We start from the raw sequence: 26,562 nt of genomic DNA, 5'->3' as shown, positions 1-26,562 counted from the left end.
GTTGCACTTCTGGCTGACATTGAGAACATCTGTTTCTTAAGAACTTGCAGCCCATACATAAAAGGAGTTACAGAGCAGTTAGATAAATGAGACAGACCTAGTAATGTCCAGTTTATTAATAGCTCACGGCATTTTTCAGCAGATCGATTTAAAACAAAAACATAACTTCAGATTCATAGTCTTGCGAAATAGTTTATCATACTAGGCCAACAGGCTTGCTTTGCCATTGAGAATGTATGGCAATGCTTCAGCCTCTTATTCAAAGTATGCCAAGGGGAGAGAAGTCAGCTAGCAAAAAAAGGCTTCTCCAATTTCAGGTGCTCTAAAACCAACAATTCTCACATTAGGATGACCGATGGGGGGGATGGGATTTGTTGTCCAAGACATCTAAAGCAGGAAAATTGCACGTGGCACATCCTTATGACCACTGTGTACCTCACTCATGGATTAGAGGCAGAGCAATCATTTTTCTGATCTTATTTGTGTATTTGGAATAGCTTTAAAAGTTTATTAATGCGAGTACTCTGCTCTCACATGAATTATCTCCCTGACATAGAAGCGCTCCCTCTCCAAGCTGCTTATGAGCCACAGTGGTGCAGTGGTTAGAGTGCAGTACTGCAGGCTACTTCTGCTGATTGCCGGCTGACAGCAATTTGGCAGTTTGAATCTCACCTGGCTCAAGGTTGACTCAGCCTTCCATCCTTCCGAGGTGGGTCAAATGAGGACCCAGACTGTTGGGGGCAATAGGCTGATTCTGTAAAACTGCGTAGAGAGGGCTGCAAAGCACTGTGAAGCAGTGTATTAAGTCTAAGTGCTATCACTAATGCTATTTTCTTCTCACTACTATTTTCTTGCATGGAAGCCCAAAGAAGCAGTGTTGCTGTTCCTTCCAATCTGCTTGTTCGAAAGAAGCAAAGCGATTCAATCTTAACACTGCTTTCAACATAGAATAACAAGAGTTGGAAGGGACCTTGGAGGTCTTCTAGTCCAACCCCCTTCTCAGGCAGGAAACCCTGTGACAAATGGTTATCCAATCTCTTCTTAAAAACTTCCAGTGTTGGAGAATTCACAACTTCTGGAGGCAAGTTGTTCCACTGGTTAATTTTTCTGTCAGGAAATTCCTCCTTAGTTCTGAGTTGCTTCTCTCCTTCATGAGTTTGCACCTATTGCTTCTTGTCCTGCCCTCGGGTGCTTTGGAGAATAGTTTGACTCCCTCTTCTTTATAGCAGCCCCTCTGAGATATTGGAACACTGCTATCATGTCACCCCTAGTTTTTCTTTTCATTAACCTAGACATACACATTCCAGCACCGTTCTTTATGTGTTTTAGCCCTTAAAGCTTTCAAGCATCCCCAGTTCTAACCCTGCCCATTTATACTTCTTTTATTGCAGCCAGAGCAGAGTCAGGATAGCAACCGTCCATCCTCCAGTTTTCAATCTTGACCCATTTTTAACATTTCGCTTCGAGGCCAAGCAAAGGGAGACCTTTCACTGGAGTGAGCAGGCCTGCACTTTCCCTGCTTCAGCAGGAGATGGCAAGAGGCTGCGCCCACCAGCTAGCCTGCCAGGTGTCCATTCTCATTTCAGCCAGCAATGGGCCATCTGTCAGCAAGGCAAAATGTCAACTGATGATGCTACCTGCTTTGTGCATGGATTACACAGATCAGTTCCTGGAGTCCAGCAGTTCATAGAAAGCGGGAGATCAAAGAGCCAACCAGTTTTCACAACTAATTTATTCTATTTGCCTTTATTGCAGTCCAATCAAACCTCAAAAAAGCACAGGCCGTTTTGAGTTAACTACTACAGTCCAATCTTCGGAAAGCCTTTACATTATTAATATAATAAATATTATTGCATGTACATTAAAACTGCCAAGTACCAGAACCATGAGCAGATATTCTAGTCTAGGGAACATTAGTTTTTAAAAAGCTGCCTGCCAGTATTAAACAGCATGATCGAAGGCACCATTTATTTTGGGGGGGAAAAATACACATGTATTATTAACCTGCTTTTCAGCAGAACAGTAGAAATGAGATAAAATTAACTTGGCAATTCAGTTTCACTCTGAAACTGGATCACTTCAGTTCCATGGCTAAAATGGATATAAAATTTGTGTTTTTTTAAAAAAATGGTGTTTAATTAATGCCAATCTTCTCCCTTCTGTGCATAATTTCCGTATTTCAAAACGGGAGCCTCTTGCTCAAACATCGAGACACGAGTGGCCATACAGGGAAGGCCATGCTGAGAAGGAAAAGCAGTTTTTTTTCTTTTTAAAGAAAAAGCTGCTTACGAGACCTTGAAAGAGTCAAAAGTGACATAGGACTTTGTACCATTGCTCCATTCAAAAGGCACCATGTGTTTATAAAGCAAAGTCAAAACTCTGCGCACGCACGCACACAAAACAATAATTCTGATTCTTTTCCCACTTGGCTTTTGATGCTCCAAATGAAATGTTTTTTTTTTAAAAAAAAAACCCACTCGTAGAAGGAAGTCATCCCAAGCAATGAGTACAATGGTCGGAAGCAGAATTGTAGGGCAAGGGTTACGTTTCGTAGCAAAATATCCTATATCAGTGGTGCCAAAGTGAGGCTTTTAGCAATGAAATAATAAAAGGCTGGCCTATCTTTCTCCCTTTCTCCCCATCCCCAGCTCCCCTCCACGATGGCAACACGATCAGGCACACAGGTAGAATAGGAGAAGCCTTTGTTTAGAAGGTGCCATTCCGGTATCATCTTTCATCCAGCTGGTTGGGCCGCAGCCAGAATGATAGAAAGGTGCAAACCCCTCAAAAATCCCCCCACGCGCACGCACAGAGGCGGGGAAGACAAGTCAGCAGTCCCAACTGATGTCATCTTTCTGAAGGGAGGATTGTATACTTTGCATGTCTCTCAGCAGCTGGAGGTTCTTCTTACCCTGCCCGCCGGGCTTTCTCTTCAGGCCGGCCTCTTTCACCTTCTTCTCTTCACCCACTTTACAGCAATCTCGAGCGCCGTGCGGCTTGGCCTTGCTGACCTTGAGTTTCTCCAGCTGCGCACCAGCACGCCCCACATAAAAAGAAATAAGAACGGGGCGTTTAAAACCGAACTTTGCTTTAACTTCCACTGTGAGCTCTCATTCCGAAAGCGCCACAGCCTGGCAATTTCTTTTCATCTATTTTAGATGTCTGTTCTTGTTCACTCGCACACTCGCTATTACAAATGGTCTTTGTCCCTTTCTATTTGCAGCCACTCACAGATCACTTAATTTTTTTTCCCCCTTGCCTCCTCACACACTAGATGCCGGGGGAACGTTCTATAGTGTTCAGATTTTTAATTACATTTAAAGGTATGCGAGTCTCCACAGTACCTTGTCTTGTCAGATGTTACATCTTTTCTATCCTGCTCCCGCTCTCTCTAGAGTTGGTCTCTGACAGAAAACCCCTTGAAGAGACTAAAAGCAGCATTTCAAATGTGGATTTACAGGCAGCTGTTATGTATAAGCAGGGTTCACAAAATGAGGAGGAGATAAGGCGCCTGGGAAAGCCAAGCGAAATCATCAAAACCATAAAAAAGCGAAAGCTAGAATATTTTGGACATACGATGTGACACACAGAAAAATACGCCATCCTTTATTTAATCCTCCAGGGAAAGATTGAAGGCAAACGAGGTCCAGGCAGAAGAAAAACATCATGCCTTCAAAATCTTAAGGGACTGGTTTGGACAAAGTTTAGCAGCACTTTTTCCTGTGGCGATTGATTAAAAATAGGATCACCAACATGATCACCAATGTCCGGTGACAGATGTGGCACAAGAAGAAGAGTTTCCATAAGAAACAATAATCTATTCTGCACAATATTTTGGGCACACTACATTGCTCCAGCCTACTTCCTTCAATTGCAATTTTGTTTGGTGGGGACCTGCTAATGAATGCAGTACCCAATCTCCTTGTTTAAAACACGATACAATTCTTACATGGATGCGGTGTTTGGATTGTGTTTAAATTAATGGCTGTTGATCCAGCATCTTGGAAGCTGCTTTGCCTAGCAATTAATCCTGCAATAAAATCCATCGCTTTTCTCTTCATCCCAGGTAGTCCTCAACTTACGATTGTAGTTGAGCCCAGGATTATAGTTGCAAGTCATGCTGGTCACTACGTAGGTCACCACATGATCTCGCCTGATTTTATAACCTTTTTGGTCATGGTCATTAAGGGAATCACTGGTTATTCAGTTAATGCGACAGTCATTAAGCATTTTCCACAGGGGGTGCTTTTTTGCTGGAAACTAGAAGTAAAAACTGGTTCCTGACAAAAAAAAAAGACACCACATCGTAAATGTGGTCATGTGATGTGTATGGCTGAGAATAGTCCTAAATGCAGGCCAAAATATGACCATGGGAAGATACAGTTGTCAGAATTTTGACCTAGGAAGGCCTGTCATAACTTCAATCGGTTGTCAACCCTGAAGTGAACCTGGCTGAGGCCACCTTGGAGGCTTCAGGGATGCTACACAGCAATGGGAGGGAGGAAATAGTTAGATGGGGTTTGTAGCCAAAACAAAGTTTTCCTGTGGGAACCAAGGACATTCTCACAGGAGGCTGGCCAGAGGAGGAGCAAGTAACCAAGCAAACGGCCAGCTCTTGGATTGGACAGTGTGACCAGTGACTTGGGGGGAAAAGGAGAAACTTTTACTTCTAACCAGATGAAAGCCGAGGGAAATTTCAGAGACGGCTTTCACCAGTTGTACCAACATGATGTATCCAATAAATTGTCCTTTGAGGAACTTGCCTGCCTTGCAGTTCTGTTTTCTGTGGGTGCCTCACTAGGAACGCTGACAACAGTTGCTAAGCGATCTATCATAAGTTGACAACTACCTATACTGCTGTAACACAATCATTTTTATAATGTCTGTAGCCACACCAAAAAGGAGCAGAAGTATAGTTTATAAAATTATGTGTAGCTGCAAGGCTATCTATGCGGACAGTAAGAGATTGTGCTGACAGAAAGAATCAACAGCTTCTCCTCTGCTTTTTGAGAAAAAAGGGAAATTGTGTGTGTGTGTGTGTGTGTGTGTGTGTGTGTGTGAACACTAGTAATCCTGCAGCTTTAACATTGCTTTTGTAATAATATTTCCCAATGTCAACCAATCAGAGCTTCCTGAACCTTAAAAACCAATGATAAAGGGTATGTTTAACATGACAAAAGGGGGGAAAAAAATGGAAGAAATTAAAGTCAAGCTAAGGAATGTATCATGTGATTCATGAATGAATCAAACATCCTAAGGCTAGGAGAAATGGAAATGCAGGCTGGTTTCTGGCTTAAGGGGAAATACTCACGGCTCCACCTTATAAGTATCATTACCAATTTCTCAGTTAGGTGGAGGGTGGGGGGAATTTACACAGAGTACTGATTGAAGAAGCAGATTAAATGAAACCTATCGTGTATTTAGCTTCTGATTCCCAGAAATGCTTGTATCTTTGCGGAGAAGTTACTGAAGACAACAGAATGACCTCCATCACCCTCTAGTACAATTTATCTAGAAGATTCCAGAAAGGAAGTCCAGGCAAAGAACCGTGGATCAGTTGTCCTTCCGTGTTTGCTCTTGCGCCTCTAATAGTGGCCACAGAATTATCATCCATGGCTTCATGCTTGCAGCTCAGCCCTGATGGAGTTTTCTGTTTCTGCAATTCCTACCACAGGCCTCTGTGCTTGCAATCGATTTGTACCCAGATTCGGGATTCCAGAAGGTTGCACAGCCTTCTGTTCTTTGGGTTTTGCCAAAGGTAAAGAAGGTGTTGAGCAGCAAATGGTGGCCTTTGATTGGCAGAGATGAAATACTATAGGAGCTTCCCTTGCTTTCAAAAGAGGAACCTACAATAGGTAAAACTTATGAGCCACCAAGAAGCTTCTTCAGTTCTCAGTCTCCACCATTTAGTTAGAACTGAAGAAGCAGCTTCTTGGATGAGAAGTGAAACGTCTTCAAAGAAAATCCAGAAAGTCCAGTTGCCTCTTGAAAAAAAGCACCTTTGGGACAACCATGACTTGCATGACTGAGCATATCTCCAGACATCTGTATCAGGGTTTCTCGACTTTAGCAAGTGTTAAGACCTTCCCTATAAGCATGGCTGACTAGGGAATTCTGGGAGTTGAAGTCCACATGTCTTAAAGTTGCTACGGTTGAGAAACACTGGCCTAGACCATGTTATTGCTGCAAAATAGTCGATGATAAAGGCTGCTTACTGTATTATATTTTAACATGCTATCTTTAACCTTACTTATAACTCATTTCTTTAGACAGACTATCATGATGACATCACTTTTAAAGCTGTAAATTCTGCCTCAGAGCTGATGACAACATCAGTGAAACCAGGCAGTTACTATTCAACTTGACCAGATGGAACATTTAACAATGTCATTTGGCATCTCTATCTACATTTTTATATCATTTTATACTACTCTGTTTTATAACTATGTTTTCTTTGATGCCTTTACAAGGCAGTTTTATAGTGCAATATTTATCCTTTCAGCACTTTCATTTTATTTTTTTAATCTCTATTTCATTTCACCTTCCCTCCCAACTTAATTAGAAATTGTTACTCAAGTCCAACTGAGCTCAGTAATTCACAGTATGTTATATAACTGTGTACTATTCTGGCTAGTATTTGTAATAAAGATATTCTGTGCAATGATTTCATTGTTGTTGTTGTCTAGGGGTGGGTGAGTGGGGAAGGTGCTTTCAAATAAGTCTTAACTCCTGGCAACTGCCTGGATTAGTCCCTGCAGTTCTCTTGGCAGAATTTAGGAAGTCATTTGCCATTGTTTCCTTCTTCCTAAGGCTGAGAGGGAGGAACAGGCCCCAAAGTGACCCAGCTGGCTTCATGCCTAAGGCAGGACTGAAACTCATAGTCTCCTGGTGACTGACCTAAGGCAGGCGTGTCAAATTCAAGGCCCTCGGCCTGCAGGATGCTTACAGCTGACTCACAGGGCTACTCTGCTCTGGAAACAGCGAAGGACCAGCCCGCGGTGCCTCGGCCAGCAAAAACGGAGCTTGGGAGGGCAGCATGCAGGAGGCAGTTACAGCCAAAAATGGAGCTTGGGGGCCTGTTTTCGCTGGCGGAGCGCTCAGGCCACCACAGGCACCCCCGACACGAGTGATGTCGACCTGGCCATGCCCACCCCGGGCCCGAGGTCAAACACAACCCTGATGCAGCCCTCAATGAAATCAAGTTTGACACCCCCGGTTGGCTTCATGCCTAAGGCAGGACTAGAACTCACAGTCTTTTGTCATGCCCCTGTTGGAATCTGATTCCGAGGGGGAAGTTGAGCAGCTGACGGGGAGTGGGAGTGTGGCTCTGGTGGCTGTGGAGGAAATTAGGGAAGGGCACAGTCTGGCTGGGCATTCAGAGGAAGACCCAGGCCCACCCCCTCTTCATCCTAGGGCACGCAAGGAGGAACGGAGAAGGGAGCAACGTGAGTTACATGGGTTATGGGGGAGAAAAGGGCCCTGATTCCCTTATTAGCTGCAGCTGGGAAAATGGTATTTAAAAAGGGTGTTTGCGCACAGCACCTTGGTGTAAGCAAAGCATGTATTATCTTTGTTTGTCAAGTCTTATCTGGGTTCTGGCGTCCTCCCAACTGTGTGTGTTTCATCATCTTTTGAAGTCTGCAATTCCGTATCTTTCCCTGTCTCGTTAATTGCTGCAACGTGGTTTGGGGGATGGTTTTTATTTATAATTTATATGTACTTTGGGTTCGGACTGAATTCCTTCCCTTTAAAAACTGTTCTTGGGAGAGTTTTTTCTCCAGCCGATGATAACTGGACACTAGGGGCCAAGTTGGAGGCATTAAAGAGACTTTACCTACTTTTGTGACTTTGTTGCTTTCGTGCCATGCCCCGGATCATCACAGTCTTCCAATTTCTAGCCTAATCCCTACATCAGACTGTGTCTCCAACGACAGCATAGGGGACTGAAAGCAGTCATCAGGATAACTTACCCGTGCCCGATGCCTCTGGATTTTATTGATTTGTTCAGCCTTGGCTTCCATCCTTTTCACAAGCACCTCCAAATCCTTCTCCAAGTCTCTCCTTAGGGCAATCGTTGAAGCTTCATGGATGAGTTTTGCTAAGTGCTGGTGTTGGCTTGTATGCAAAACAACGAAACCAATAAAACAAGATTTTTTAAAAAAACATAGCTGATAATGAATTTCTTTAATACGTGAATTTCAGACCCGCTTTGCTAATAGAAACAATTCAGTTTTTTTTTCCACAGAGCAATCTTAATATTGCCTAGGAGTACTCCAATGTCAGAAGAGTCCAGCATTTTGTAAGAGATTAAACAAATAAGGAATAGGATTTACTGCTTCTTTTCCCACCTAATTCAACATCTCCTTGTAGTATTTCCCAGCACTAAAACCTCCAAGAAAAGTCCCCGGAGGCTGGCATAAAGGGAAATTTGGCCTGGGTTTTTCCTTCCAGAACTAATGTGCCTACTCTAATTTTAAAGCAAGGAAACAGAACAATCCCTGAGAAGCTGTGCCAATTCCACTAATCTCATGACATCATCAACCACATTCCTCGCAGCCGCCAGGCAGAATGCAAGGACAAAGCACAGCCACCAAGCCAAAAAAAAGTTGGTCCTCCAAGATTATTTTAAACCATTGGAATTAAATCAGATAAGGCTTGTAACATGTTCAAAGCAAAGATTTAACATACGTAGCTGCCGAATATTATAACTAGGGGGAAATCCCTTTGAATTCAAAGAGAGTGCCTGTCCCGTGTTGATGGAACTCAAAAGTTACAGAGTCGGGTTAGTATTTAGACAATCTCCAGGAAACACTAAAACTCTATGACATTCTGGAAGTAAAAAAAAAAAAATTCCTGGGGGAAAGGCTCCCACTTCCTTATTGAATGAATGATCGTGATCAAAGACCAGCGACAATAAATTGAATGTTAAAAACGAAAACCGTTCTAAGTAGCACTACAAGGTCAAGATCGAAGTCAACTTGATTTGACTTTACAACCAGACTCACTGATTTAAAAAAAATAATAGTTATAAAGAACCCATATTATCTCACATCGGGCCTCACATCTATAGCGTAGAATTTGACCACCTGGTGCATAAATAGTGTTTTGTCCTAGGCCTCACCAAAAAAGCACTCAGTCAATTCTGAGTCCTGGCAAAAAAAAAAACTCTTTATTTACAATTATGTGAATTATTTAATTCACAGTCAGCCAACAGCTTGGCAAACAGTCTCACGAAGGTGGACTAATTATCTCAGACTTTTATCAATCCTGAAATGCTGCCCGGTAAATAGTTCCACACTCACTGTTGGCAGGGAAGGCTGGGTTTACAGACAAATCTCCACGAGGCTGAAACAAACAAATGACCAAACGAGCAAGTTGTTTCCAGCAAAAGGCCCCTCCCCTTCTGCTCCCCTTTTAATCCTGATGGGAGGGGCCATCCCCCACCTCACCGCTATCTGAGTCCGAAAGCAGCTGATGACTGCCGGCCTGCCCTGGCCCCATCTCTGCCTCTGATGCAGATTCCTCATCCGAGCCTTCCTCAGCCTCCAGGACTGGCCCAGATTCCTCCTCAACCTCCTCACTACTGTCCTACTCTGCTGCCAGCCCTGCCAGCCGCTGGCAGGCCGCAATAAATAGTTCAGGTTTTACCTGGTATATAGAAGGGAAGCACAGAAATTGTCTAAACCAGGGGTCCCCATACCCCGCGCCATAGACTGGTAATGTCCCGTGGCCTGGAAGGACCGGGGCACACAGCTGGCGGGGTGGGGGGGTGGGGGAGAGGGCTAGCTAACAAGCAAAGCTTCATCTGTATTTGCAGTTGCTCCCCAGCCATAAAAACCATCATCTCAGCTCCACCTTAGATCATCAGGCATTAGATTCTCATAGGAGCAAAAACCCTACTGTGGAGATTCTCACTCATCCAGGTCACGGTCGTCCCAAAGGTGCTTTTTTCAGGAGGTAACTGGACTTGTTGCTTTTCTTTCAAAGATGTTTCGCTTCTCATCCAAGAAGCTTCTTTCAGCCCTACTATCCAGTCGGAACTGAGGAAGCTTCTTGGATGAGAAGCGAAATGTCTTCAAAAGAAAGTCCAATTGTCTCCTGAAAAAGCACCTTTGGGACGATCTTACTGTAAACTGTTCATTTGAGGGACCTAGGTTGCGTGCGACACCTTCCCTCTTGGTCCGTAGAAAAATGGTCTTCCACAAAACCAGTGCCAAAAGGTTTGGGGACCACTGGTCTAAATGATCTGGTCAATTTGGTCACATGGGTAAATTTCCTGTATGCCTATAAAGCTTGCCCGTTGCTCGATAGGGCCCATCAGGTTTCAAATAATGCTGAACTTATGAGCCATTGTGGCACAGAGGTTAGAATGCAGTACTGCAGGCTACTTCTGCTGACTGCCAGCTGCCTGCAATTTGGCATTTCAAATCTCACCAGACTCAAGGTTTCCATCCTTCTGAGGTGGGTAAAATGAGGACCCAAAATTGTTGGGAGCAATGTACTGACCATGTAAGCTGCTTAGAGAGGGCTATAAAGCATTATAAAATGGTATATAAGTCTAAGTGCTATTGCTATTGCTAACTACTTGGAATCCATTCGTTCCTTCTATGAAACCTTGTCAAAGAAAGTTTCCCAAGACAGATTATGCTACGATCGTAAGTCGAGGATTATCTGCATACCAGCATCCTATGCACGTCTTTCAGGTGGAAAGTATGGCCGGACATGATTCCAAATACCCCCCCGCCCCCAATAAATAGGATTGCAAAGAGCTTTTGAAGTGGTTGACGTGCCTGCCGGATCACCATCTGATAAAATACAAATATGGTCAGAAAAAGATCAGAAAGTGAACATTTGCACAAGAGCTTTGACTCACAAACTCATTTGCCCGAGCTCATCTTGTAATGTCAGAAGCACCTCAGAAAGGTCTCCTTGAGACGTGGAAGAAAGAGAAGACGTGGATGATCTCCTGCCCCTACTCGCTGGCTTACTCATCGGGGCTTCGCTGACGACGCGGTTGTTGCAGAGGGCTTTTGAATGCTGCTTCATGAGGTGGAGCACATGCTGCACATTGGCTGTGACCGAGTGGCTTGGGCTGGTAGACTGAGACAACAGCGGGCAACAAAAATGAAGAGCACCAAGGTTAAGCCTTGAACGAGACAATGATCCATGAGTGATAAATGTCTACGGAGGTTCTCAGTCATCCAGGTCAAGGTTGTTCCAAAGGTGCTTTTTCAAGAGCAACTGGGTGTTCTAGTTTTACTTTGAAGATGTTTCACTTCTCATCCAAGAAGCTTCTTCAGCTGTGACTGGATGATGGGAGAATGGAAGGATTTATACTCTTTGCAGACAGCTGGTCATTTACATTCTTTTTAGAGAGCCGTTGAGGCCACTTGGAGGTTTATCTATGTTCTCAAGGTCACCCGAGTTGTGTAAATGCATGTAGGGATGTCTTGAGCTTCACAGTCCTTTTTAGCAGTTCCAAGAAGGCTCCATACCCATTTCCACTACTCAGGTGATCCTGAAGACACAGATAAACCTCCAAGTGGCCTCAATGACTCCCTAAAAGGATGCAAATGACCAGCAGTCTGTAAGGAATGTAAATCCTTCCATTTCCCATCATCCAGTCAGAGCTGAAGAAGCTTCTTGGACGAGAAGTGAAATGTTTAAAAGAAAAACAAGGAAGTCCAGTTGCCTCTTGAAAAAGCAGCTTTGGAACAAACACAGCGATACTTTTTAACAATGTTAACTTTAGAAAAGAATATTTGTATATGAATATATGTATTAGAAGCACTTATGATGCTACCTTAGTTGAGTAAGAAAGCTTCTGCAAGAAAACAATGAAGTTTAGAGAACACCGAGGATGTTAACTTTACTCCATAATAAAATCTCAAATGGGTGAAGCGCTCACATATTTAGACCCTATTTTTATGGTAATTTCTTTAAAACAGCAATGCTTTAACGAGAAATAAATGAATTGCCTTTGCACCAGGATAAGCTGACCATCATTTTTGAGGATGGAGTTTTGCCATTACTAACAAATCCTCCCCAAAAAGAGGAAATATTAAACAGACGCCACCCAGTTTGGACTGCAACCCCTTGACATGTCAGACAAAGTTCTGCGCAGCCTTGAGTTCGCTACCCTGACATAAGCCACCATTTTCAAGAATTTTTGAATTCTATAAAACCTGAATTATGTCCTTCCCCTCTGGTCATTTTCTTGCAGATGTTTCATGACCCAGATAATGTCGTCATTATCTAGATAATATCATCAGTGCTCAGAGAGCACCAAGGACCTCTTCATTTCAACCCTGAGCAGCAAATTTTCTCCTTTATTGGCAAGTTGTGAATGTTCCAACGCTGGAGCTTTTTAAGAAGAGATTGGGCAACCATTTGTCTGAAATGGTATGAGATTTCCTGTCTGAGCAGGGGGTTGGACTAGATGACCTCCAAGGTCCCTTCCAACTCTGTTATTCTGTTATCCTTCAAGTAATCTGTGGAAGAGTGCAGGCCAGCTCTTTGATGAGTCCATGCTTTCTCATCTTCAAGACCCCCCTTTTTTCAATCTCTTCCTTCCTCGTACCCTCTTTTTCTCCCCGCTCCTTTCTGGACCTTCCGTCTATAGCCAGAAGCCTGAAAACAAGCATGGCCAATGAGGAATGCCACAAATTATACAGCTCAGCCACTTCTGGAGAATTTCTGATCTCCCAACCAACAAAAAGCCTATTGAAATGTCTCATTTGTAATTGGTGTACAGTTGAGGTTTTGCATCCAGGAGGAGCAGCAGCCTTTTTAATTCAGAACTAAGGTCAGGAGAGAGCCCTGTTCCATTCCACCTTCTCTTCCAAGAATAACTACTAAGATACTTCTGGGATGCGTACAGGAATTTAAATGAAACCAGCTCCATTTTCCCCTCTGTTTGCTATGACAGCGACGCGTGATCGAGGCTCTGAAAATAATGCTTCTTTACCTTCCCAGCAACAAACGGCACATCACCCAGTCGTAGCCTGTAGTGGGGCTGGGAATGGAAGTGGGTCATTCCAGAGTCATTCTAAGGGAGAGAGGAGAAGTTTTTTTTCCCAGAGAAAGAATTATGCCAGATTCAATTCAGCTCAAATGAAATCCATACAAGCTGGTAATTAAATGAGATCAGATCTCTCATACTTGCATTAAAGCCTTGAGAGCAAACCAAATAACGTAGCATAAACCGCTGCTGCTTCTTAAAAACCTTGTGAAACAAGAGGTTTCTTTTAGCGTTTGTTTTAAGAGGAATGTTTCTTATAATGAGAGTTGGAAAAATAATCCAAGGTGATGTTTGTATCTGTTGGAAGAATGACATCCAGCTAAGGCGAGGAGCTATCCCAAGGAGTCAGAATTCATTACATAAAACAGTGAAGTCTAATTCCTGAACAATAGAAATGGATTAAGCCTCACAGATCATTGCATTTGGTTACCCATAAAAGACTTAGTAAGGAGACTTTATGATATTTTGCTTAATAGGCTGGATAATCTCAATGGTATTTTTGTAGAAATGTTTTGCGAATCAATTTGCTCTTAAACAAGAGTGCAAGGCTGGCCACCTCATTTACAAATAAAGGGTTCAGGTTACATATAATCATCCTTGTAAACCATGTAAAATTCTATCATCTGACACAGAATTTAAGAGAGCAAAAATCCCTTCACTAAATGAAACCAAACCACCTATTTCAGAATTCAGTTTCCAGCAGCTACAGGGCAGGTTCTTTCAGAAGTTAAAAACAAGGAGGCGATCGTTCTTCGTTTTCTTGCTAAAAATTTTACAATGGAAGCTCTGTTTGATTATCACGAGCGATTAACAAGCCAGGTTGCATCACTTTTGAAATTTCACTGAATATGTTGGGTTTGATCTTTAAAGCTCCACATTATTTCCAGGCCCAGGCATTCCACACATAACTTTCTCCACACTGTATCAGTGGAACATGCCATTAGTTAGCCCAGTCCTTGATCCAAAGACCACTAGTGAATGAAGTGTGTCTGGTAATCCCTTCAAAATAATATTTTTTCAGGAATGGAACCTTAGAATTTAATACCAACGGGATTAAAATAATCATGATTTACTTGTCCCTTTTGCTTCTAAACTCAAGTACATTTACTACATTTATACAATTCATTAATGCCCAAGCAGTAACAGTCCTATTTCATGAATCTAACGAGAATGTTATTAAGAATCCAATCCTACTGACTTCCCTAAGATTCCTGAGCAACAATTTATAAGAATTGCAAGCAAGTAGCCTCCGCCTACCTTCTCCAACTGCTTTGATTTTTTTTTCATCTTTTTGGGTTTTGGAGGCATCAAGACTGGTGCTGGCTGGGTCTGGGCCTGAAGCAATCTTCGATTTGTCTCCAATCCTGTCTGAAGCTGCAAGGTAAATCTGGGAATTGTTTTATTTTATCACAATAACAGAACCTGACACTTGGTGATGAACCAATCCAGAAACTAGCCTTTCCTTGGCTTATCAATTTGGAGCCCTAAAAATGGGATTCTACAAACATTGAATTCCAGAATGATTTTTCTCCCAGTCAGGCATTTGGGACTTCAGCTAAGGGAGAGAGAGGGAAGAGAAAGGTTAACACACCCCCAATCTCCCTTTCCTGTTGCTTTTTATTAGTTCATTGGAGAGTTGGATGTTCTCTATTATGTTACCGTTTAGTCTTCATTTTCCCAAATGGCATTAGAAATTTGGGAGCAATGGAGTCAGACTTCTGAAAAAAAAAATCTACTATGTTTCCAGATTAACAGGGTGGCATGGCGGCTCAGTGGTTAAGACACTAGGCTTGTTGGCTGAAAAGTCGGCAGCTCAGGTTCGAGATCTGAGCATCATGCAACAGGGTGAGCTCCCTTCCTTGCACCAGTTCCTGCCAAACTAGCAGTTCAAAAGCATGCAGAGATGGGTAGATACACAGGTATCACTTCAGTGGGAAAGTAACAGCGTCATGCTGGTCTTATAATTATGGAAATGTCTTCTGACAGCTCAATGGCTTTGAAATGGAGATGAGCATCGTCCCCTATAGCCGGCAATGATTAGCGGAGTAAAATCTGCAGGAACTCCTTTACTTTTTCTTTTCCAGCTTAATATGTTGTTATGATCCCAATTTTTTCGTAGTTTGTAGTTTAGCACAAGTAATTCACCTAGAATGTAACTAATGAACAACTGCTTTATTACCCAATATGAAGGAATTGTATTGTTAAATCTCTCTGCCTTTTGACTTTGCAATTGTTCCTATGAACGCTGTTTTAACTGTTTTTAATTTTGTTTTAACTGTCTTTTATATGCTGTCATTTTCTTTGTAAACCACCTAGAGTCATACAAGTGTGAATGGGTGGTATAGAAATTTTACAAATAAATAAATTCAAATAAATAAATAAACAAACAAATTTGACACAACACAGTTTGCTGTTTTCCAAGCAAAGCATCTGAGGTCTTGATCCTACTTGGTGGGACTGATAGATCAGACAGTTAAATCTTGTGTAAAGTGGATAATTTTGCAATAGTTGCTGAAGCAATGTACAAACTTCCCAGTTCTCCAGGATCCTTTCCTCAGCATCTCATTGACAGACAAGAGCCCAGGTGAACAGGATTTACCTCAGCAGCTTTTTCCTGTACCAGCTTTCGAGCCCGTTCTTCCTCCTGGAGCTTCTCTTCCAATTCTTTCATTTTTTTCTGTTTTAAAATATTAAAAGCAGGACAATCGCAGGCAAAACGTTACTGTGCCGCCCTGGATGGGATGCCGTGTGGCCAATTCAAATCATAATCTGACTGGCTTCCCTTTTAAGAAAAGTAGAACGGGTTAGCCCTTGATTCATGACCGCAATAGAACCTGTCCATTATGATCACAAGTCATGATGGTCATTAAACGAGACAACCACATGATTGCCTCTCTTAATGGCTCCTTCCATCCCTGCTCTCCCCGACGCAGTTAAGCAACTATGCAAGTTAAGGGAAGGATAGGGTACCTTAGAAATGGGGGAGGCCTTGTACAGGCCCAGGCCTGCCTCTCTTGGGGTTCTCAAAACTTCACCTCAGGGACCGCCTGTGCTCTGCTTCTCCACATGTCTTAGGGACCCTGCAAGCCTTGGGGCTAATCCCCCCCTACTCAACCAGGTTCTTTAATTAATAATTTGTTTGTAGATAAGAGATGAGGTATGGGAAGAAAAAGCATTTTGTTAAAACGTCAACAAAGGTGATAAGTTACTGGTGTGGTTTGTACTTGTCTTGATGAAGGGGAAAGTTATTTCTTTGTATATCTTTATTTTTTTATTTTTCTCTGCACTTGTTCTTTTTATGTTTTTCTTAGCTTGTATTAGTTTTGTTTAATCTTTATTTTAAAGCCCGTAGAACTGTCATAATATGTATAGTTGTAAACTCCCAGATTTCTCAGCACTGAATTTGCTAAATGGAGAATTCTAAGTTACTCAGTACACCTTGTGGATGCCTAGGTTGAGAAGGCCGATATACAGAATTCTATTATCAAAACTGAACATTTGATAAAAAGGTTGAGGATTACATTAGTACAGATCTTGCGATCCCCAATGAGCAGAGCCCCAGGCCTCACCTCCGCAAGAGACTGCATTGAAGTGAGCCGCGTGTATTCATTCTCAAGCAGATCCAACCTCTCCAACTTGGACTTCACATGGGAATGATCAACGACCTTCTCTTTTTCCAATGTGGCCTGGAAAAAAAAAATGAAAGAGAGAAACAAAATACTTTTTGTCGTGGAGAAAAAAGAGGCAGCTCACTTAAATTGCATTCTGCCACTTGATGTCACAAAAGGAGGGAAAGTTCAAAACAATCAACCACAATTCTTAGTTGCATTTCTCTGAAAAGAGCAATTTAAAAAAAATTCTTGGACATAAATAAAATGTTTCCAAGAACTCAGCTTCAAAATTATATTCTATGGCTAAACACTGACATTTTAGTCCGGGGACTATCTTTGGCCATTACCAAAGTAGTTCTTAGACAATACAGTTTTAGACTATAAGCAAGAAAATAGATATTGTCGACAAAGATAATCCTAGGATAGTCTTTCAGCCACCTGACGTGCTACATGGTAAGTCTATTAATATACTCCTGGGGTAGAAAACACAATGCCCATCAGATTCCCTTGTCATTTTTTTTTCAGCTTCCTTCAATCATCCTCTTGATTACCAAGAATATCTTTCAACTCTACAGGTTCAATTCCCAACCTTTCCCAGATCTCATGGCTAATCTTATAAACTGAAATACACAGATTTGGTGGATGTCCCTCCATATTGGGAAATGCTGGTCTACTGAACTCAGCAGCTTTATGAAAGTTGCTGATCCCTATAGCTAGCATTTGAGCTAATTTATAACTCGTCTGAGGCAAATTATAGCTATCAGGATTCATAACCACTAGCATCCTGCCCCAATCACTCTATTCCCTTTACAGCCAACTAAATGAGGACCTTGACAAGTAGTGTAATAGCAAATTCTGTAAGCCAGGAAGTTTTAATAGATGCTGTGGTTGCTGGCAACTTTTCTGGAACCTATAGATCAGGGTTATATTGATTGATTGATTATTTACTTATAGGTAGTCCTCAACTTACACAATTGAGCCCAAAATGTATGTTGTTAAGTGAGAAATTGGCTTTTTAAGCGAGTTTGCTCCGTTTTACAACTTTTCTCACCTCATTTGTTAAGTGAATCACTGCGGCTTTTAAATTAGTCACGCGGTTGTTAAGTGAAATCTGGTTTTACCCATTGATTTTGCTTGTCAGAAGTCCGCAAAAGGAGATCGCATGTCTCCGGGACACTCCAACCGTCATAAACGTGAGTCAGTTGCCAAGCCTCCGAAGGTAAACCACATGATCATGGGTCATTAAGTGTCAAAAATTATTACGGTCATTAAATGTCAAAAATAGTCAAAAGTCACTTTTTTCAGTGCTGTTGTAACTTTGAACAGTCACTAAATGAACTGCTATAAATCGAGGACTACCTGTATTTGTTTGTTTGTTTAATCCATTTTTCATAAATAACTCAAGATGGCAAAGGTAGCTAATGCTCTTTCTATTACTTTCCTCACAACAGCCCCATGAAATGGGTTGGGCTGAGAATGACTGGTCCAAAGTCACCCAGCCTGCTCGCCTGCCTCTAGCAGGACTAGAACTCACAGTCTTCCAGTTTCTAGCCTGGTCCCTTAACCACTGGACCAAACAGAAATTCAAATCACTAGAACTAAAAAAGCCCAGGTACCTGTTTCTCCAAGACGGTCGACTTTTCAAGTTCTGCCTGCGCTATCATTTCCTTCATGTATTCCAGCTGTTTCTCCAGAAGTACGCAGCGAGTCTCGGCTGCTGCCAGTTGGGCTGCCAACTCTGGAGGCAGGGCAGCAAAAGAAAACAAGATATGAAACTAACATGAACCAGATTTGTGGCTGCAAATCTTCTCTTTAAAAGTTACTGTTTTCAAACAAAAGGGACAAGGAGGTTCATACTCCGGAACCAACACTGAATGGGTCTCAACGAATGGGTCTTAACTATTCCAATGGCTGCATTTAGGTACAAAGCTGGCTCTTTGAAACCAGTACATGGGAAGAGGAGGAGGAATATCCAACTCAAACATCCAATTGTCATCAACATAATTTAATAATCCCACAATCCCTTGCGGGGTGGAGTCTGGGCAACTGAACGGAGCTAGCAGAGTGTTTTAATGGCCGGATGCCCTTCCTGTCACCAATGTGGAGAGCAGTGTTCAGCAGATATATTCTCATTGTGCTGGAGAGAGAAATATCTCCTTCTACCTAGGATCGAACTCACAGCCTCCTGACTGTGAGGTGAGAGCTCCATCTCTAGGCCACCGTACCACTCTCAACTCGAACACCCAATGATGTGTCAAAAATAAGAAGTATGCATCTAGAGTTATCCAGCAGACCTATGCTACTTTACATCTACTGCCCAAGGTGCTTAGACCAGCCACAAATGTATCTCGGTGTGGAACAGAAGGGTAGAGATCATGGTGCTACTGAACCTGATCATGTATCTGCTTTAGCCAAAGACTAAAGACTAATGGCAACCTGATAGAGACATCTGCCAGTTCTTCGGTAACCATGACACAATTGAATAACTAGTCTGTTTTTGGAACTGGACTACTCATTCTAGTTCCAGAAGGTGTAGTGGCTATACAATCAGAGAACAGTCCATTCTAGCTGCAGCTTTCCCGAACAGTATATTTTCGTCATAGTAATTCTCAATGTTTTTCCAGGGATTCTTAGAAAATTATCCATTTTAAAAAATGTACTACTAGATATGCTGAAAAATAATTTACCCCTTTCAGTGGAATTTCTTTTATAAGTTGGAAGGAATCAGGCCCTTCTCAATGTATGGCCAAAACATTTAATGCTTCTTTCTGAAGTTTTAAGGGCAAAAGAGGTATTGTGCCTTATACTCCTTAAGCCCGCAGCTGCTCCCAAATCAGAGTTACTGATCCTATTTTGGGATGAGTGTTAAGTTTCTGTCCAACTTAAAGCAACCATTCACCTTTAAACAACTTCTCTTTTAATGCTGCTTTCCCCTCCTATTTCTAAGACAAGGACCAATTAATGTCAGGTAACAATCAGGCGCCATTGTGCCTGCCTGATATGTGTGAACACTACGGCCCAAAGAACTAACCAGCCATATATGTTCATATTCTTATGTTTTGCCTGCATCAGATATCATCAGAGATCCCTTGACTATTGGTTGCAAATATTGCACTGAGCTACTTGCAATCCACAAATATTCTTAATGTTTACCTAACAGTGTTAGATAAAAAAGTATAAACTTTTTAACCTAACTCAAAAAGTTCTTTTTCGAATAGAGATGCTTATGAAAACACACATAGCCTTTCGAAAATGAGGAAAGCCATGGCTTCATATCCATCAGCCATTCATTTGCAAGCCAAGGTTCAAGCACTGTGTACATACACACAGAACATCTTCCTATCCCGTCCCACAGAGGGATCCTGCTTGGCTACAGTGCCTGCTTATAAAGAAGCATTCAATCTAGCAATAATAGCATAACAGGGCGGCTAGGTGTGCCAATTGCAGTCATAATTGGGATAGATGCAGCCAACGACTTCTGGAAACGCCCGTGCCTCATTTAATATCCGTCCTTGTACATATGGACAAGCAAAGAAGGTGTGTCTGCATACCGTCATTTTTCTTGTACACTTGCAACTTCGATTGCTCTTTTTCCAACAACTGCTCACTTAGAACTTTCTTATAATCTGAGGTCTCCCTGGTCAGGCTTTTCACATTCTCTTCCGCTTGAATCCTTTCTAGCTCCAACCGACGTATTTTCTCCTGCAGGTTCTTCAAAGCGGAGAATATAGCTGATAGATAAATTAGATCCATCGGTTAGCAAGCGGGTAGGATACAGGTGATGCTGACGAGGGACTTAAGAGCACAAAAACTAAAAGTCAATGATATTTCAACTAACAAGCTATCAAAAATACAGGCTAGGGAATTCTGGGACTTGAAATTCCCACATCTTAAGAGTTACCAGGTTTGAGTGAAAAACACTGGCCTAGGATAAAACACGTTTTTCTCTGCCTCACTTATTTCGCAAGGCCCATTAGAAAAATGATTTAAAACTATTCAACTTTTAAGGATGAACAAATTATTAAACACTTGGAGGGGGTATATTAGGGTAATTCATCAGTTTAATGTAATTCCGCATACTAAATTTTTCTCTAATTAAGTTTTTCTCCTGTCCTTTGCCCACTTTTTGGAGTTCATCGCTCGGCCTGAAAAAAAAGTTGCATGCTTTCTAATATAACATTAATACCAAACAAAGATTGCCAGCTACATGTTTGAGCAACTGAGCCTCTGCAATTAAAGAGGAACAGAGAGCTGTAAACAAAGTATGACTTCAGTTCTTCATGCTGTCAGTGCTGCAAGGAAGTAATTGTCAGTGATAATTAGCAGGAGCAGTTTTTCCTCTATAGCTTCCAACAGGGAGAACCTTACTTGCGTAATCCTATTTTAATTGGGTTATCAACAGCCCCTCCAAAAGGAAAGGTAATTAACGTCCTGGGGTATACATGTAGGCAAAGATTCCCAAGTGCTTCCAGGTAAGGAACCTATAATTTCAAAGGCTGCTCTCCTTCACATTAGATCAAATGCGTAAATGATGAAAAATCTATGCAGCTTCCTGGAACTCGGGGCCCTCAAGGGACACACTCAAAATAGAGAAAGACGGAAATACAATCTTCCCACCAGATTCCAGCGCAAATGTTAACTGGTAGAACATTTGCATTGCCCCCTTAGGGGCCAGGAAACTCATCTAAATGACAACTTGTAAACCATCAAAGCAGGTTGAAGAGGAGAAATAAATTATAGGCTTTATGACAAAAGGGCAGTTAAGGCATATACCAGTCAAGGTTGTTGAGGGAAGAGAAAGCAGCAGCATTTATTTCTTTCCACGTAAATGAATAAATCACAAACAACTCCCCTTATGCCTGAAAAGTTTTTGATCAGTGTGTACTACCTGGTCTAACATAAGCCGGTGAAACATGACACTAACCTCACAATCGATACAAAAGCTAGAAGTGGAGCAAAGAGGCAGGGAAAGGTACATGCTTGGCATTAAAAGACAAGATAGAAGGACCTGCACATGGATTAGAGAACTAAAGTATACAGTGCCATCATGAAAGAGTAAAAGAATGGAAATGGAAATGGGCTGGTCACAGAGCAAGAAGTGATGATGGCAGTAATGGACCAAGACAGTCATAGAATGGATCCCACTTAATTAAAATCATCCACGAAAGAGGCCTAAAACAAGATGGATAGTGTTGTGGTTAGCCGGCAGCAGGTGTGGACGGCTGAGGAGAGCGAGGACTCAGATGAGGGGCCAGGACCATTAGGGAGTGGACTGCTGCCTTCAGAGATTGTGTAGCGATAAGGAGATTCCCGAGGAACCTGTGCCAAGTGCATGTGTGCACAGGATTGCTCGGAGAAAAGAGCAGCTAAAACAGTATGGGCGACGCAGGAATAAGGCTGCAAGGTAATGGCCCCTCCTTCAAGAAGATAAAAGCCAGCTATGAAGTGAACGTTCTTTGCAGGAAGCAAAGACGTTTTGAAACTCAGCCTCGTGGACATTACAGTATCTTAATTTAGTATTTGAAGACTCTTGTGCTGTGAAATATTTCTTATCTGTGATTTTTGGCAGTCTCATACAGTTTTGGCAAAGTTTGTGCTTATCAAAGTTAATTAGATTGCAGCAGCCTTTTAACCAGGGATTTGTAAGACTCATTAAAATGTTTCTGTTCCCTTTGGTTATTGTTTATCTTATTGGAAAAGTGTTTGGGTCAGAACAGATTGAAGACATCAGCAAGTATGGCAGGTTCAATTGGCAAAAGAAAGCTCGGGAACGTATAGGTTGGAAACATGCAGAAGATGCCCTCATCCTGCAGTGCATAGACAAGGGCTAAAATGAGATGATGATAATGAACTGAATAAATACTATAAAAACAGAATGTATTGATAAGTCTCCGAAAATTACACTAATCACGGAAATATTTTTCGTGGACTATTTCTTTTCTTCCTCCCTGGATGTGAAGAGGTTATCACACTGGTTTACAATGCTATCCCAAGCAAACTAGCATGTCTCCCATTAACAATGCTAGATTCTTTATCTTTCCTTTTCAGAATAACGTAGATAGTGTTTTCTTATCTAAACCTAATGTCAGAGCTTATATACTGCAGAGTTACTACAAAAATAAGCATGAAAAAACAAACACATTCTGACCAGCTGGGATTTTGTTCCATTTCATGCCATTTATTCATTTATGTCCTTCTAAACAAACAAAAGTACATGAATACTTTTATAAAACAGTGCAAAAACATTAATGTATCCCCACACAGGAAGTCTTGTTAATAAGCAGAAATCACAGTCACTTTAGTTTACAGGAGAAAAAAGGAATAGCTACCAGAGTTTGACAATACTTCTACTAGGACCAAATCAAAATGCAATGCGTCTCCATCAGACAAGATACTATTACCATATATAAAAAAAAACAAAAATTAGAGAAGCAGCAACAATATAGTATCAAAAGTTAGGACAGATTCATTCATTCATTATTTACAGTAATTTAATATGCTGCCTTCTCCTAGGACTCTAGGCAGCTCACAATCAAATGAAAACCATCCACACAAATACTTCCTCTCAGATTTGACTGCTTCCAACCTAGCTTGCACCCTCTGCCTCTCAAGTTCATTGAAGAGCAGAAGTCCTGGTGTCTTTTGGAAAGAGGTCATCTGCAACTTTGGAGGCAAGCTGTTCAAAGGGAGGAGACCTCTACCCAGAAGGGCTGTTTCCTAGTTCCCTCTTTGACTTTTCCCAAGGGAAGGAGTCTTATAAGGCCGTGGCCCGCAACCTTTTTCAAACCAGGGACCGGTTTCACGATTATTTATTCTTCCATGGACCGGTACCAGAGTAACGTGAGACTCCACCGCCATCGGGACGGCTCTTCCTTCGAAACCGCCCCCCCACTTCGACGAAACTAAGGCGCGAGCACCCAAATGCCGCTTTCCAACTGAAAAACCGGAAGCACTTTCCAACCAAAAACCCGGAAGCAACCCAAAACCCGGAAGCGCTGTCAAAACAAGATGGCGGCGCCCAAGCTTTGCGGCCTGGTAAAAAATGATCCATGGACCGGTACCAGTCCGGGGACCGGTGGTTGGGGACCCCTGTTATAAGGCCTGCCCTCCTGGAGACATTCTACCCAAGTTAGTCCAAAACTGTTAAGCAGTGGAACAATCTATCTTCTGAAGTTGTGGGTGCTCCATCACTGAAAGTTTTCAAGAAAAGACTGGACAAACATTTGTTCAGAATGGGATGAAGACTCCTGCATTGGGCGGTGATGTATTAGGCGGCCTCCATGGTCCTTTCCAATCCTATGATTCTAACAAGGCCCCAAACCTTACAGGGCTTTGTAAGTCATAATCGACATCTTGAATTGGGCTTAGCAGCCTACTGAGAACCGGTGCAGCTGCCAAGAAGATTGGTGCTATTCTGTTATTAATAAAGATAAATAATCAGTCCGTAGGTAGGAAGCTGCATCCCAAACTACATAAAGCTTCAGAACTTTCTTCAAGGAAAGTCCCATGCAGAATAAATTGCAGTAATCTAAGAGTGAGGTGACCAATAATATCAGATCTGCAATTTTATTGCCAGATGCTTAAGCCATGAGGTCTGTCATGCAAAGATGTTCCTGAGATAGAGGCTGCAGGCTGAATGAAGAGACAATGTTAACTGTTTGTAATTTCTAAGGTAAAGGTTCCCCTCGCACATACGTGCTAGTCATTTCCGGCTCTAGAGGGTGGTGCTTATCTCCGTTACAAAGCCGAAGAGCCAGAGCTGTCCAAAGACGTCTCCGTGGTCATGTGGCTGGCATAACTAAATGCCGAAGGAGCACGAAACACTGTTACCTTCCCACCAAAGTGGTCCCTATTTTTCTACTTGCATTTTTACATGCTTTCGAACTGCTAAATTGGCAGAAGCTGGGGATTTGAACTGCAGAACTGTCGACCTTTCTGATCGACAAGCCACCGCGTCCCTCTTTGTAATTTCTAATTACGTCCAATATTCAAAGACTCTGAAATTATGCGGTTACTTGGATTTGGGAAGGAGATTACGAGAAAGCAAATTTGAGGCCAGGAGGATACTCAGAGAAGGGAACCGGCAATGCCTATTCTGTTTATCTGGTGGATAAACACAATGAAGCTGAGGTTCTGTGCCTACAAAACCGATGAACGCCATTTTCTAAACCTCCACATTTTTTATTAATTTGTGCCACAAAACAACAACATAGCTTTCTAAATTTCATATAGCAGTTTTTAAGAAGGGGAGTGCACGTCAAGGCCTAGAAAGATAATACCATTTTCAAGATGATTTATTATTTGGAACCGGGATTACATATAAAATAAAAAAAAACTATTCCCGACAGCCCATTTCCTCTGGGGAGAAATATTACCTTTGCTGTTACTCTCTGGATAGGCAATTACCGGCTTGGCAGGGGATCGGCACAGGTCAGCATTAATGAATGGTTTGTGCCTAGGGTACTCAGAGAAGGAAGCTGCTGAAAGCCCATCAGTGTAGGATGTCGATGTGTAACTTGCATGGAGAATGCCCTGAAAGCAAGTTAAAAATGGTTAATTGTTCTCCTTGAAAAATACAGAGATATTATCCCGTACTCGTCCGTAATAGAAAGGAGGATAAGCTGAATCTTTAGAAGGCTGTAATGGTTTGAGTAGAGAAACCACTGTTGAGTTGATGAGGACTATCAATCCTTAAAACAGCTACTGTCACACTCCAGCAGACCAGAGACAGAGTCTATAACTTTTCCAGTGCTAAGCTCCTCCTCCTCCTCCTCCTCCTCCCTTTCTTCTTCCTCTCTCCCTCTCTCTCTCTCACACACACAAAATGCCTGAAATGTCCAAGATTTTTGTATTCTGTTCCAGGAAACTAATCAAGAATGATGGAATCACACAAATTCCATTGAATTTATGAGACTCCATCATTCGACACCCATTCAGACTTTGGGGGGTGCATGGGAATGCAAAGAAGAGCAATTGAGTTGATTAAGGGCCTGGAGACTAATACATATGAAGAACGGTAGCAGGAATTGGGTATGACTAGACTAGAGAAAAGGACTAGGGGTGACGCGATAGTACAGGATTAGTATTTGAGGGGCTGCCACAAAGAAGAGGGGATCAAATTATTCTCCAAAGCACCAGAAGGCAAGGCAAGGAACAATGGATGGAAACTAATCAAGGAGAGAAGCAACCTAGGATTAAAGAGAAACTTCCTAGCAGTGAGGAAAATTAACTAGTGGAAGAAGCTTGCTTTCAAAAATTGTAGGTGCTTCATCACTGGAGGTTTTTTTGAAGAGGCTAGATAGCCACATCTGAAATAGCATAGGGTCTCCCGCTTGAACCAGGCAGTTGGACGAGAAGAGCTCCAAGGTCCCTTCCAACTCTGTTCTGTAACTAACCAAACTCTCAAGATATTTGAGCATTTCTGCAAGATTTGGCAATGTCTGGAAGTTGAGCCACAGCAACTGGATTCCATTTCTTTTTCCTGTTGTTCGAACTTACCTAAATAGCTTCTTCAATCTGAGCAATCCCATATACACTGCTCAAAAAAAATAAAGGGAACACAAAAATAAGACATCCTAGATCTGAATGAATGAAATATTCTTATTAAATACTTTGTTCATTACATAGTTGAATGTGCTGACAACAAAATCACACAAAAATGATCAATGGAAATCAAATTTAGCGACCCATGGAGGTCTGGATTTGGAGTTACGCTCAGAATTAAAGTGGAAAAAAAACACTACAGGCTGATCCAACTTTGATGTAATGTCCTTAAAACAAGTCAAAATGAGGCTCAGTAGTGTGTGTGGCTTCCACGTGCCTGTATGACCTCCCTACAATGCTTGGGCATGCTCCTGATGAGGTGACGGGTGGTCTCCTGAGGGATCTCCTCCCACACCTGGACTAAAGCATCCCCCAACTCCTGGACAG

At 42.1% G+C, this 26,562-nt stretch overlaps 1 protein-coding gene across 4 annotated transcripts in view; it reads right to left on the bottom strand.

The window, feature by feature from the left end:
• Positions 1 to 2,125: 2,125 nt before the first annotated feature.
• Positions 2,126 to 26,562, bottom strand: part of CEP57 (centrosomal protein 57) — a 30,916-nt gene continuing 6,479 nt past the window's right edge. For 3 of the 4 annotated variants that reach the window (XM_026706872.2, XM_087937058.1, XM_087937057.1), the window contains exons 2-11: positions 25,008 to 25,164; positions 20,184 to 20,363; positions 18,249 to 18,370; positions 16,591 to 16,707; positions 15,621 to 15,698; positions 14,279 to 14,395; positions 12,968 to 13,048; positions 10,874 to 11,100; positions 7,971 to 8,115; positions 2,126 to 3,026 (exon numbers count right to left, since the gene is read on the bottom strand). In XM_026706872.2, coding sequence (XP_026562657.2) covers positions 2,829 to 3,026; positions 7,971 to 8,115; positions 10,874 to 11,100; positions 12,968 to 13,048; positions 14,279 to 14,395; positions 15,621 to 15,698; positions 16,591 to 16,707; positions 18,249 to 18,370; positions 20,184 to 20,363; positions 25,008 to 25,164 — 1,422 coding nt within the window. In that variant the 3' untranslated portion in view covers positions 2,126 to 2,828. The remainder of the gene's footprint in view (positions 3,027 to 7,970; positions 8,116 to 10,873; positions 11,101 to 12,967; positions 13,049 to 14,278; positions 14,396 to 15,620; positions 15,699 to 16,590; positions 16,708 to 18,248; positions 18,371 to 20,183; positions 20,364 to 25,007; positions 25,165 to 26,562) is intronic. The other variant, XM_087937059.1, reaches the window with a different exon arrangement.

Source organism: Pseudonaja textilis, chromosome 7, assembly GCF_049901715.1.
Source record: "Pseudonaja textilis isolate UNSWEBS1 chromosome 7, rPseTex1.2, whole genome shotgun sequence".
NCBI lineage: Eukaryota > Metazoa > Chordata > Lepidosauria > Squamata > Elapidae > Pseudonaja > Pseudonaja textilis.
This window is presented reverse-complemented; position numbering and strand designations above follow the sequence as displayed.